This window comes from Seriola lalandi, unplaced genomic scaffold (assembly GCF_002814215.2).
Source record: "Seriola lalandi dorsalis isolate HSWRI2012SDOR001 ecotype SW California unplaced genomic scaffold, Sedor1 jcf7180002054565, whole genome shotgun sequence".
NCBI classification, from domain to species: domain Eukaryota; kingdom Metazoa; phylum Chordata; class Actinopteri; order Carangiformes; family Carangidae; genus Seriola; species Seriola lalandi.
This window is the reverse complement of record NW_019525118.1, coordinates 1,283,275-1,297,404: the sequence shown is the minus strand read 5'-3', so window position 1 is coordinate 1,297,404 and position 14,130 is coordinate 1,283,275. Positions and strand designations below refer to the sequence as shown.

Sequence of the window (14,130 nt, the reverse complement as noted above, 5' to 3'; positions counted from 1 at the left end):
TTTCACACAGAAATACCCCAACCCAGGGTTCGAACCCACAACCCTCCATGTCCTAGGCCACAGTTCTAACCATTCTATTACTGTGCTGCTCCATCACAAAAAAATCATATTGTATTGGAATATAAAAATGTTATAGTATAGTTAGCCATAAAATGTTATAGTATAGTAAGTCATGAAAATGTCATATTATAGTAGGACATAAAACATCAACAAACATCATAGTATAGTAAGACATAAGATTTTCAAAAAACGTCATAGTATAGTAAGACTTGAAAACAGCCAAAAAATATCATAGTACAGTAAGACATAAAAAAGTCATAGTATAGTAAGTCATGAAAATGTCATATTATAGTAGGACATAAAACATCAACAAACATCATAGTATAGTAAGACATAAGATTTTCAAAAAACGTCATAGTAAAGTAAGGCAAGAAAACTTCAAAAATATCATAGTATATTAAGACATAAGACTTTCAAGAAACGTTATAGTGTAATTCAGCATGGAAACGTCAAATAACATCATAATATAGGAAGACATACAGCTCTCATGGTATCGCAAGACATTAAAACGTCAAAAAACGTCATAGTACATTAAGGCACAAAAACGTCATGGTATAGTAAGACATAAAACATCAAAAAACGTCATAGTATAGTAAGACATAAAACATCGTAGTATAGAAAGAAATAAAAATGTAAAAAAAAAATCATATTATAGAAAGGCATTAAAACGACAAAAAACTCCATAGTATAATAAGACATAAAATCATCAAAAAAACACCATAGTATAGTAAGACACAAAAAAGTCATAGTATAGTAAGGCATAAAAACGTCAAAAAACGTAATAGTATAGCATGGCATAAAAACGTCAAAAAACATCATAGTATATTAAGACACAAAAACGTAATAGTATAGTAAGACAAAAAAACGTCATAGTATAGCATGGCATAAAAACGTCAAAAAATGTCATAGTATAGTAAGGTATAAAAACGTCAAAAAATGTCATAGTATAGCATGGCATGAAAATGTCAAAAAAAACGTCATAGTATAGTAAGGCATAAGAACGTCAAAAAATGTCATAGTATAGCATGGCATAAAAACGTCATAGTATAGCATGGCATGAAAACGTCAAAAAAACGTCATAGTATAGTAAGGCACTAAAAACGTCATAGTATAGCATGGCATGAAAACGTATAAAAAATGTCATAGTATAGTAAGGCATAAAAACGTCAAAAAATGTCATAGTATAGCATGGCATAAAAACGTCATAGTATAGCATGGCATGAAAACGATAAAAAATGTCATAGTATAGTAAGACAAAAAAACGTCATAGTATAGTAAGGCATGAAAATGTCAAAAAACGTCATAGTATAGTAAGGCATAAAAACGTCATAGTATAGCATGGCATGAAAACGTCAAAAAACGTCATAGTATAGTAAGGCATAAAAACGTCATAGTATAGCATGGCATAAAAACGTCAAAAAATGTCATAGTATAGCATGGCATAAAAACGTCAAAAAATGTCATAGTATAGCATGGCATGAAAATGTCAAAAAACGTCATAGTACAGTAAGACAAAAAAACGTCAAAAAATGTCATAGTATAGCATGGCATGAAAACGTCATAGCATAGCATGGCATAAAAATGTCAAAAAATGTCATAGTATAGTAAGACAAAAAAACGTCATAGTATAGCATGGCATGAAAACGTCAAAAAATGTCATAGTATAGTAAGGCATAAAAACGTCAAAAAATGTCATAGTATAGCATGGCATGAAAATGTCAAAAAAACGTCATAGTACAGTAAGACAAAAAAACGTCAAAAAATGTCATAGCATGGCATGAAAACGTCAAAAAACGTCATAGTATAGTAAGGCATGAAAACGTCATAGTATAGTAAGGATTAAAACGTCAAAAAACTTCATAGTATATCAAGACACAAAAATGTCATAGTATAGCATGGCATGAAAACGTCAAAAAATGTCATAGTATAGTAAGGCATAAAAACGTCAAAAAATGTCATAGTATAGCATGGCATGAAAACGTCAAAAAATGTCATAGTATAGCATGGCATGAAAACGTCAAAAAATGTCATAGTATAGCATGGCATGAAAATGTCAAAAAAACGTCATAGTACAGTAAGACAAAAAAACGTCAAAAAATGTCATAGTATAGCATGGCATAAAAACGTCAAAAAACGTAATGGTATAGTAAGGCATAAAAACGTCATATTATAGCATGGCATAAAAACGTCAAAAAACGTCATAGTATATTAAGACACAAAAACGTCATAGTATAGTAAGGCATGAAAACGTCAAAAAACGTCACAGTATAGTAAGGCATAAAACGTCAAAAAACTAAATAGTATAGCATGGCATGAAAACGTCAAAAAATGTCATAGTATTGCATAGCACAAAAACGTCATAGTATAGTATGGCATGAAAACGTCAAAAAATGTCATAGTATAGTAAGGCATAAAAACGTCAAAAAATGTCATAGTATATTAAGACACAAAAACATCATAGTACAACACGGCATGAAAACGTCAAAAAATGTCATAGTATAGTAAGACAAAAAAACGTCAAAAAACTTATAAGGCTTAAAACTTCATAGTATAAAAGGTAAAAGGTCACTTTTCAAACCTGTATGGAGGTTAAATTCCTGGTGGTGTTGTGTCTTCTGGGCTGCTTCCTCTCCATAAAACAGTAAACCAATAAAACTGAGGTCAGAAGTTCAATCATAAGATGAAACGCCACGTGAAAAGTTTATTCTCTTTTATTTGTTTATGGGATCTGTCATGTTCACACTCTTCACACTCGTCATGTCATCACCTACATATGTTTCATTACCTTCTTCAGACACTTTGGCCTTGACTGCGGATACATCCGGCTAACGGTTTTATGATGGTACAGAAAGGTTACTCTGTGTCAGGCAGCAGGTTGAGTGTCATTTCAGGACACTGTTCTGTGATTCATATGAAATGTGATAATACACCCACAGAATCACAAAATACGCGAGATTAGTTTCAACACTCACTGGACGACATGTGACTGACCTCCCTATCATTTTTAATATGTGTCCTACAGAGAACTTACACCTTGCGGGCAGCGTATCGAATGGCACCAACATCCCTCTGCGCTCCGTCAACATCCCCAGCCAGAGACTTTACAGAGGACCCATCCACTGTATCAGCAGCATCCTGCAGACTGAGGGGCTGCAGGGCCTGTACAGGGGGGCTGGGGCCATGATCCTGAGGGACGTTCCTGGATACACGCTCTACTTCATTCCTTACACCATGTTCTGCAACCTGTTGAAGCCAGACGCCACGTCCAGCCCTCATCCATGTTCTATCTGGCTCGCCGGAGGACTCGCAGGTAAACGTCCCAAACTATATCGCAGCTTTTCAACTCAGCTGTAGAGATGTATTTTCGGTTTCATTTGTATAGTTTACTTCACTTTTTCAGATGTGTATTTTATGAAGTATTTATTTTAATTTACATACTGCATCCTGCTCTAGCACATGCTTTTCCTGCTTTCTCTGCAGCCACAAACCTCTTTACTGTTAAGGTACAACCCACATTGTCCTTGATCTGGTCAGTCAGCAGTATGGAAAGTTTCTGTTTGTTCAGGTTTTTTTATTGACGTCTGTGTCCTGTTTTATTTCTTGATGTCTGCTGTTTTTATTGACCCGTGAAAAACTTTGCTCCATAAAGGTTTGATGTAGATTGGACCTTTGTTGGTTTACTAGTATAATGACCTAATTTCACGGCTGAGTAATTACAAGAAATCTTGTTGCATTTGTCATATGACATGTGGTAACATTACAGCTCCAAAACAAATCAGGATCCTGAAGATGTTTTCCTCAAAGGTTTTAAAAGTAAGTAGAGCAGGAGGGTGTGTGTAAATTTTTAGCCAACCACAGGCAGAGTGAATGTGAGCTGTGTTCGGCCTCTGGGCTCCAATTTGAGATTTGTTTGGTCTCAGAGGTTCAAGTAGACTCGCTTCCAGATGCAGACCAGCCATGAACACGTGACGGAGCGAAATCGTGCACGACGGACGGCTAAGATCAGCTGTGTTCCATTTATCAGTGAAGTTTGGATGTTTAGCCTGGAATCGGGCCTGAATTGGCAAGTTGACGTTCACTGCCTCTGGATTTCAGTTCTTCCATATATATCCAGTGAACTAATCTATCTGCAATCTTTGTTACATGGAACTTATTTCCTGTTAAAATGGCAGTGCTTTCCTGCCTCAGTTGAAGTAGTTTGTGGTCTAATATAAAATGCATCAGCTGAGTTTCACCTTTTAAGTGATTCCGCTGCTGTGGCTTTCACTTATTTCCACTCGACTGCTGGTACTTTTCCACTTGGTCAGCTGTCTGAACAAATAAATAACTTTGAATGTACCATTAGTTTTAGTCAGTTAGTTCTGTTTTCTGTCGGGTTAGATTTGAGGAGTGGGACCAGGTCCAGCTGATTCCTCAGAGCGATCCAGCTTTCAGCAGGAAGTTTGTAAATGACACTTCTTTTTAATGAAGTTCTCCGTTTAAATTTCCAACCTTTGATCGCTCTGTGTTCCAGAGGTCCTGCTTAGAAAACAACCGGCTAATTAAGGTGTTTAACAGCAGTCTCCTGTAGCACAGTTTAATTATAGACGAGGCAAGTTTATTTATTTAACACCTCAACAACAAGGCAATTCAAAGTGCTTTACATAAGACAGAAAGGCAATAAGACAAGATATAAAAGAAACACGTGGCAGAATTAGAAGACTCAAACATATATAACAATAAGATACAAAATATTAAATGGAATATGACGAATTCATCAGCCTAATTTTGTTTGTTGGATTTTTGATTTCGAACTGGAACACAGCGTTTATCTTTTTCTTTCTTTGATGCTGTATCCTCCGACTTTCAGCTTCACTTGCTGCAGGGAATTGAACCCGTAACCCTGCGAATGTTTAGTGCCTCGCTTCACCTGACAGTCTGTAAACAGGTCAACAGGAACTAAAAGAGCACCTTCCTCTTACTCAGGGTCCATTTCCTGGGTCACGGCCACGCCGGCTGATGTGGTGAAGAGCCGAATGCAGGCCGACGCGCAGCTGCAGAGGAAGTACAGGGGAATCTTACACTGCATCATCCACAGCTACAAGACAGAGGGATTACAGGTGAGCGGTGACCGGAGACATAACACAAGACTTCTTCTCATTATTAACAGCTGGAGCTCAGTCCAAGCTACTGCTGCCAGAGAATTGTATTTTTGAGCTTTAAATATTAAATAGACCGAAACAACAATTCAGCTTTTCAAAAAATATGCTGTAATGTGTTAAACACAGTGTAGATTCTCTACATTTTATATCTGGTCTGAAGCCCCTCCCACCACTTTCAGGAAATGAAACAATAACATGAATCAGCAGAGGCAGTTTTTAACAGAGCTAATGTCATATTTAATAAATGTATTTGAGACAGGATGTGGCTAATTAATTATTAACTGAGCTAATTAACCTGTGGAAGGAGATGTTGGAGATGTAGTTTGGTAAACGATATTAATAGGTAGAGTTTGTGTTTATTGTAGGGCTGCAACTACCAGTTATCAAATAATCTGTTGTTTATTTTCTCGATTAAATAGTTTTGTCTACAAAATATCTGAGAAGCTGCGATGGAAAAAGTCCAAACCGACCAAAACCCAGATATTCAATTTACAAAGATGTAAAAGAGAGAGAAGCAGGAAAGCTTAAATATTAACTTCAGAATCTACTTACTGTACAGTGTCTGTCATCACGTTAAGGATGATAAACCCTGCAGTACTGAACATTGTTTTAATACTGATCAGTCAGTTTCAGGGCTTTTATTAGCTTGTTTTTATTTAATTGTTTAAAATGTTTTTATAGGTTATAAATCCTATCCCAGAGTACATTTAAAAATTTATAGAAAGCGCTAAAGTATTTTTGTCTTTGAGACTTTAAATAGAAACTAAATGCCACCACTCAGCCACTGTTACTGTATCAGCTGCTGTAACAGATGGTTTAACGATTTAGAAAATGAGACCCTAGAAAAACATTGAAACCCAGACGAGTCAGGCTGCGTTCTCAGAACTCAAACCCCCCGAAGTGTGTTGAACCACGTGATTCAGTCAGTGAATGAAAGCTCAGCATCCAGACAAGCTTCTTCTGATGAGGGTCACATTACAACATCGACAGCCAGAGGGTGTCACACCCAGAAATACAGCATTAAAAAGAAAACAAACATCTGGCCAGAGAGTGACTGATAATCAGATGAGTTTAATTTGGATTAATGTCATTTATAAATACAGGTTACATTAAAGAAATAGAGAGGAAACAGCAGCTCTCATCTGAAATTACAAAATGGATTTGATGGATCAGCAAATGAAGGAGGTGATGCAACATGAACTTGCAGATTGCAGTGGTGGTTACATCACGTGCACAGCTGCATCAGTTGCTGCCTTCTCGGCCCTAAAATCAACAACAGAACAACAGCCATACGCAAGGTCAAGGTGTCGGGGTCCATCATGTTTCATAAAGTCAGCTGCTACAAAACGCAGACACAGAGTGTGTTTTGGCCGATAGAAAACCAATGACGTTCAGTTATTGATCACATGAGAGAGAACCGGACTGTTCCTGTCATCTGAAGGTCACGGATCAATGAGTGGTTATCAAGGACACTGTCCTCCAAAGCAGGGTTATTATGTGTTAAGTTTAGTTACAGACCTGAAATGAAGACATTAAAATGTGAATAAAATCGTAATAATAAAAAAATAAAAATACACAAAAGATGAGGAAGGCAAACTACAAAGCAACAAATAGCATTTAATTTTAACAATTCAAATGTTTGTGGATGTTTTCCACATTACAGTTAGTTCATGTCCTGATCATCTGTTGTGAAATGAACATATCTGATTATATATTTTGTCTCTTCTGCCGACAGCAGACGATAACATGTGCAATCAATTAATGTTGTTGCTTTAAGTATGAAGCTAACGGCTGGAAGCAGGAGGAAACAGCTCAGTCCAAAGTTCACAAATGCACCTGCCAACACATCTGAGGCTTCTTAATTAACATTTCATATCACACTTGTTTAATATGCACACACACAGTAACGTGCACCCAGCCACACTAAACTTATTACATTTCTGTATCAAATAAACACAATAGTAAGAGACATATCTTTTACTTTCGGTGGAGCTAGCTGTCTCCTCCTCGCTTAAAGTCTTAATCTCTTGGCTGCAGCTTCATACTGGCTGAACAGAAAGTAAATGAGCCTGTAGTTATTTTCTAACTGAACTGCAGTGGATTCAACACAGGATTTTCCTAGTACAACAGGTCAAGATGTCTGCTGTGGAAAAGGCCTATTCAGACTGATGAAAAGTCAAACATTTAAGTCACTAAAATAGATTTCTTTTTGTTTACGTGCAGGTTTTCTTCCGTGGAGCTTCAGTAAACGCCATCCGAGGCTTCCCGATGAGCGCCACCATGTTCCTGACCTACGAACTCTCCCTGCAGTTCTTCAGGAATCTCTAGAACAAGAGAAACATTTCAGTGGTAAAGGAATCACACTCAGTTCTTGGCAAATGAGCACACAGCACAACAAACCCTTTTAGCTGCTTGTGAACTGATGCATTGAACGCACCAGAGATTTTGAACACTTTACTGACCACTCTTGTCACACAATAAACGTCCAGTGATGTTTTATACCAGCACTTTGGTTGTATTGTTAAATAATCAGAATTACGACATCAAATCATCCATGATTTCCTGGGAAGAGTCTTGGCTGCCACTTATCTAGTGGATAGAAACTCCTTCTTCTAGTATCTAAGATGACTGTTAGCTTTTTAAACTCACTGATAATCATGTGACCTTCTCCCTCCCTACAATCTGGCCTGAGATCTGCTGACCAGTTATCGCTGACAGGTTCAAACAATCTCACTGTCTCCTACTAAAGACTTATTTTTATAGATTAGCTTTTACACCAGTTTTAATTTAGTCATTCTACTTATCTATTTTTTGATTTTACATATATTACCTTTCTCCCACGTATGTTTATCTTCTCACTGTTTTTATTCCTGTTAGTTGCTGATAAGTTCACAGGTATAAATGCTTTTTAAAAAATTAGCATAAGAAAAAGCTAACGGGACATGTGGACGATGATGATTGGTGTTAACATTCTCATTATTTAATGGATGGAGTTGAATATTTCTTTAATGCTAATTTACCAAAGAACTCAGTGTGGTCCTTTTTTTTAAAGGAGGTTTAAAGGAGTGAGGTTATGTTGTCAGTTTGGGATCAGCACTTTACCTGGACGACGAAACTTGTTTGCACACCTGCAGCTTTTCCCTGGACGAGACCGTTATTCTTCTGTTTCCACCTGTGAACAAAGGGTGATAACAACACCGTGTTATTACACAGTGTCACATGGTCAACATGGTTTGATGGGAAAAAGATCAACAACTTGGTTGAAAAATGACATTTAGGTAACGTATAGTGTAATACATATATATTATATATAATCTGGTCTTTGTGGAGCCGTTGCTCAGTAAAGAACAGAGCTGTGCACTTTTATCTCAGCATGATGAAGAAATATGAATCATGCTGAAAATAGAGTTGAATGCTTTCATGAAGGATGTGACATTTTCAGCCCGACTGTGAGTCTACGTTTAATCTTTGTATTATTTTCAGTGTTGATTTAGTTTGTTTGATTTACTTTCAGTTTCTTTTTGCAGTTTGAATGTGATTTAAAAATATAAAACCTGAATGATTTCACATAAATAACCAATACACTTAATGTCTGTTCATAAGTATGAAAATATTGTGAGGTGTTGAAAATGACGCATCCTTTCCTTCATTACATGCACTGTTGCGTGTTTTAGTCCCATGTTACCATCCACGTGTTCATACAGTGCATTCAGCGTCACACCCCTTCACCGTATCTCATGTCGTCACTTTGCAGCATCGTGGTAAAATAGTTCAATTCATGTTTTCAGATTTTAACCTCCACTCACATGACAAAGAAGTTTAGAAATTATTGCAATCTGGTAAAATGTAAAGGGGTCTGAATACTTCCTGAATGCACTGTATTATATTTGTGTGTTTCTTATATTAAGAAAAATTTTACAAGTTAATTTTAACTTCATGTTAACATGAGTTTTTTCCCATAATACTATTCAAATGCATGGATTTATATACACATGAGCCATTATAGTAAAGGTACAGTATTGCTTAACATGTTAGCAGTTAAACAGCATTTACAGCTAATGATACAAAAGGTTTCATTCTTAAATGAGACATCTGCTTTTAAAAGATACTGAGCTTCCTCACACAATAGATATTTCTCATTTTGGAATGATTACCGTAGAACAAATATATTTTCCTGCGTTATAGAGATATTTTTAAATAGTATTCTTGTCATGTAAATATCTTGTAAATATGTTAACTGCCATTCCAGATGGTGGAGAGCCAGAAGTGTCTTATTGTACATAAATAAAGCTTATAAACACACGAGTGTTGCTGCTCCTTCTCTGAATCTGCTCTTGTCTTCTCAGAATAAAGTGTGACTTGTGAGTCAGGTGACGTCCCATATGTCAACCGCCACATAAAGATACTGTGTTGTTACCAGATAAACACTTGATGATGTCTACACGTGCTCCAGCAGGGAGTCGATGACTTGTTTTCATGCTGTGACTGAGCCTGATGGGAAGAGCCGGGCTGACGTTGGCCCTCTGCCTGCAGCCCGCTGATAAGAGTCTGAAGCTCTGAGGTCACTGTCATAACTACAGTAAGCCGTGTGCTCTTGTGTCGGGTGTGAGCTTTCACCTGAACACGCCTGCAATATCACACAACGTCCACTAGGTGGCAGCATTCAACAACCCAGTCACTCAGCAGCCGTTCATTACCTGCTCACAGCTGTCTCTCAGTCAAGCTGTCTGTCCACTGGAGCTCAGTATCCAAGAAATCTGCAAAATATACAACAGAACAAATATTACATCGTTAATTAAGTCAATTTATATTGACATTTTTAAATGCTAACTTCAGGGGATTTGATCTTATTGTTGTTGAGGTCTCCAGTTAACAGTTAAATAATGTTACTAGTATTAAAGATCATTTAATTGAAATAACTTCTTTTTCAGACCATATTTGACATTTGAGTACAATATCTAGATGTTTATTATGTAAATAAATTGTTTGAAAATCCAGGTTTTAAAATGCATGTTACACTCTCACTGTATGTTTCAACAGTGTATTCAATAAGTTCTCAGACACCTTCACTTTTTCACATTTTGTTTGATATTTTTTGGCCATTTCTGCTTTATTTTTAGGATAGCAGAGAGAGTTTTCCCTTTTCAATAAATTTCCCCCCAAAAATTCAAAATTTTTTGTTTAAAATTTAAAATTCTATGTTTTAAAACTATAATTTTATATTTTCAAATACAGAATAGGGACAGAATGACTAAAATTAAATTCCATACATATCCATGCTGTGTCGGCACAGAAGAGAGAGAGCACTTTAAATGTAAATGAGGCTCTCGTGTTGACAGGTGTTCTGATGTGGGAGCCAACACATCAACAGCTGGGATCTGGCCTCAGGTTGGGTCAGGCCACGGATCAACCAAAGCACTGACCGGATGTAAATCCTCACAGCACCTGGGAGCTCTGCTGCCCCCGTGTCTGACCTTTGATGTGCTAATGTTCTCGCCGTTAAATTTTTCCAAGATGCTACTCAGAGAGTCACACAGCGTCCTCACTCATGCAGACACACGTTCAAGAACGCTGGAAATGTTTCACGCACTAATAGTGTTGCATATTTATCTCAACATTTATCACTTGGGGGGGAAAAAAACCAAAACAGCAGAAAGATTTAGATTAATGGTGATTCATCAACAACAAAACTGGGCAAGATGGCCGACGAGAATTCAAAACTAGATTGGCAACTCTTGTGCCACATACTCAAGGTTTCTCCAAGCCTAAAGAAATGACTTGATCTTGGCACATATTTGTCCCTCAGGACTGAGCAGTCATTCACTTCTACACTGGTATTGCACTGTGAAATACATGTGAAGCTCAACTGTGCACTTGTCCCAGTCCTGGCCCAAGCGCTGCATGAAGCATGGCCGAGCTAGATGTGACAAACATGCGTATTAACGTATAACCTTTGCTATAATGATACTACACTTCTTTAACTGTAGTAGAAAATTATTACATGTATCTTATCAAGTCATGTAGGTCTGTTGACGCCTTAAAGTCTTATTTTGTAACTTGTTTTCAGCATAAATCAACTTGTTTAAAGAATCAAATCTCATTTCCCTTGATTGTAGTTGCAGACACGGTACGTAGAGGATGTGTTTTTAGATATATCTGCATTAGTGTAGTGGAGAGGTGAAGATTTGTGAAGCTCCTCTGGCCCTCTCGAGGTTAATATTTCAACCAGGTGAGAAAATGAGACACAACCACTTTCCTAATTTATCCTGCCCCCAATTCTCAGCTGTAATTTCTTTGGAGCCATCTCCTTGCCTTCCCTTCGCTGTCATCGATCAGTCTCCTCTGTAATCCCTCTGTGACACTCCCTCCCATCCACTTCTGTTTCTTTCCGTTTCTTTCCTCCTTCCTGCCATTTTCGGTTCAAATGTCTGTGATTTTCCCTCCTGGCTTTGTTCCAGTGCAGCTGAGGGTCCCACCCCTGCACGAAAAATACAGGAAATACACACAGGAAATACACACACATGCTATACATGCCATCTACTTGCTGACTGATGTCGTCATTTCAGAGACGCATGTATGAAACAGCTTAAACCAAGTTATTACCCTTTTTATTTGAATTTGACAAATGATTTGTTCATCCAACATTTTAGTTAAAAGCAAAACATTTCAACAAAACTGGCCAGATTCTCTTGAAATGTTGTTGTGGGTATGAAAGATATGAAACACTAATGAGCAGATTTACATTAAATTTACTTTAGATAATGATGATGATGATTCCTACAGCAGTGTTTTGTTGACCTTTACTCCAGCACCACCATCGGGTCAAAACCTCCATTTGAAAACAAAAAGCTCTAAATCTAATGCACACTTACCTGCACATCTTCATGCTCCTCTGAGGACGAACCTTTCCCATTTTGCTCAGTCCATCGTGGTCAGCTGTCCGTCAGCGCCACCTTCAGTCGACCTTCAGAGGATAAAGTCAAAACCTGGACATGAAATTTACTCTGCACAATCCAGAGGTTGAACCCCCTTCTGATTTTTAGAAGACCTCATGACCTTTACTTTAGCACCGGCCTCAGGACAAAGTGTATAAAAACAGAAAAATCCCTATTGGTGGGATGTAATGACCGTAGGTGCCTCTAGAGGCCGCTGGTACACCTTCAGAGCAGGGTTTAGGTTTTCTGGTTGTCCGCCGTCACATTCTTGTGAACGTGGTAACTCAGTAACACCTTCTGGGAATTTCTTCAAATTTGGCACAAACGTCCAGTTGGACTCAAAGATGAACTGATTAGAATTTGGTCATCAAAGGTCAAAGTTCAAGGTCACTGTGACGTTGCAAAAAACAGTTTTTGCCATAACACACAGATTAATATGCTAATTATGACACAATTTAACTCAAATGTCTTGTAAGAATAATTGAAGTGATGACATTTTCTACCCAAAAGGTCAAAGGTCAACTTCACTGTGACATCATAATGTTCTGCAAAAACACTTATTCAATGCTGTAACTCAGGAAAAGGAGACTGTGACCATATTTCCTGCAACCTGGCTGATTGGCGGAGGGATACAACCATGAGGAGGTGATTCTAGTTGACCTTTTCTATTTAACAATAGAGAGGGAGATGACAACATCAAGTGTAAGCCAAGTCAAAACTAAGATCTCTTGGCTACTGCACATACAGCTGCTGAATGAACCATCATGATTAACTTTATTATATGTGAAGGAAAAGCCGCCTGTGTGCATACTGCCTATAAATAATGACGCTGTATTGTCTTTATATTGTCTAAATGTTACGTGTTACTTTGAGCAGAAACACAAGAGAAAATATAATTATACACATTCAAAAAATACAGCGTATACGCCTGCCTTCAGAAAAACAGAGTGAAAGAACACACACACATATACACAAACACACATGCACACACACTATTATACAACCTCTGTTCTTGGCATTTACAGTATCCCTGTTAAATGTGACCGTTGGCTGAAGTAAAGAGCTAATCTCCCTCCTTCCACATGTAAATGCCTCGTGTTGAGTTTTTCCTCAGGAGGCGGAACTACACTGAACCACTTCTCCGCCGTCTGTCATTCAAAGCCCATTAACAAGAGAAGTCTATAGGTCTGTGGAACTGACAAACAGCCCACACACAGCAATCTGTCATTGAGTCTTTCATTGAGGATTAACAAGACCGTAAAAGAGCAAATCACCGCTGGTAATTCATCAGTTAGAAAAACACTGAGGAAGGCAGCAGCAGCACAGAGACGCAGGTTTGAGTTTCTGGACAACAGTGTGGATGTATGTAAATGTAGTGAGTGTAATCCGCCTTTTAAACACTCATCTTTTTATATTTCAAATTTGGGACATTACTGTTGTTTGATGTCTCCATTCGTCATTCATTGACATTAACAGAGGCCTATTAATATCACACTCTGCTGGCTTTTGGGCAATGACTGATTCAAATGAACAACCGGCTTTTACAACAACTGTCCTCAGTTACCACCCTGTTCTTCGATTATAAAATATCAAGCTTAGTGCGTAACCTGCCTTTTTAACAGTCAGATTTAAGGGTTCCTTATCAAAAACATTTGTTTATGTTCAAAGTAAACAAATATAAATCAGTATATTATCATCGGACTTGTTAAACTAAGGTTCTAGTTTAAAGGAAATCCATTAAAATCCTCATTCTTTTGAATAAACTCCACTTGGATCACAACAGTTACAATTGCTGTTCACTTTTGTTGCTATGTTTGCTAATGTTGGTCATTAACAAAAAAAATTAAAACAGATATGCAAGAAATATAAATAAATACATTAAAAAAAAAATCAAAAAACAACAACAAAACAAACAAAAAGTAATTATGCTGCAGGACTGGTCCAAGAAACCAAAACAGGCCTAAAAACAGGAAATACACAAAGCTTTAAAAGTA

The 14,130-nt window shown here is 37.4% G+C and overlaps 1 protein-coding gene across 1 annotated transcript in view; it reads left to right on the top strand.

Moving 5' to 3' along the window:
* The window catches only part of slc25a48 (solute carrier family 25 member 48), a 23,122-nt gene extending 13,619 nt beyond the window's left edge, over nt 1-9,503 (top strand). The window contains exons 6-8 of the mRNA XM_023416475.2: nt 3,083-3,370; nt 5,026-5,159; nt 7,425-9,503. Of these exons, the coding sequence (XP_023272243.1) occupies nt 3,083-3,370; nt 5,026-5,159; nt 7,425-7,529 (527 nt within the window). The 3' untranslated portion in view covers nt 7,530-9,503. The remainder of the gene's footprint in view (nt 1-3,082; nt 3,371-5,025; nt 5,160-7,424) is intronic.
* The last annotated feature ends 4,627 nt before the right edge of the window (nt 9,504-14,130 follow it).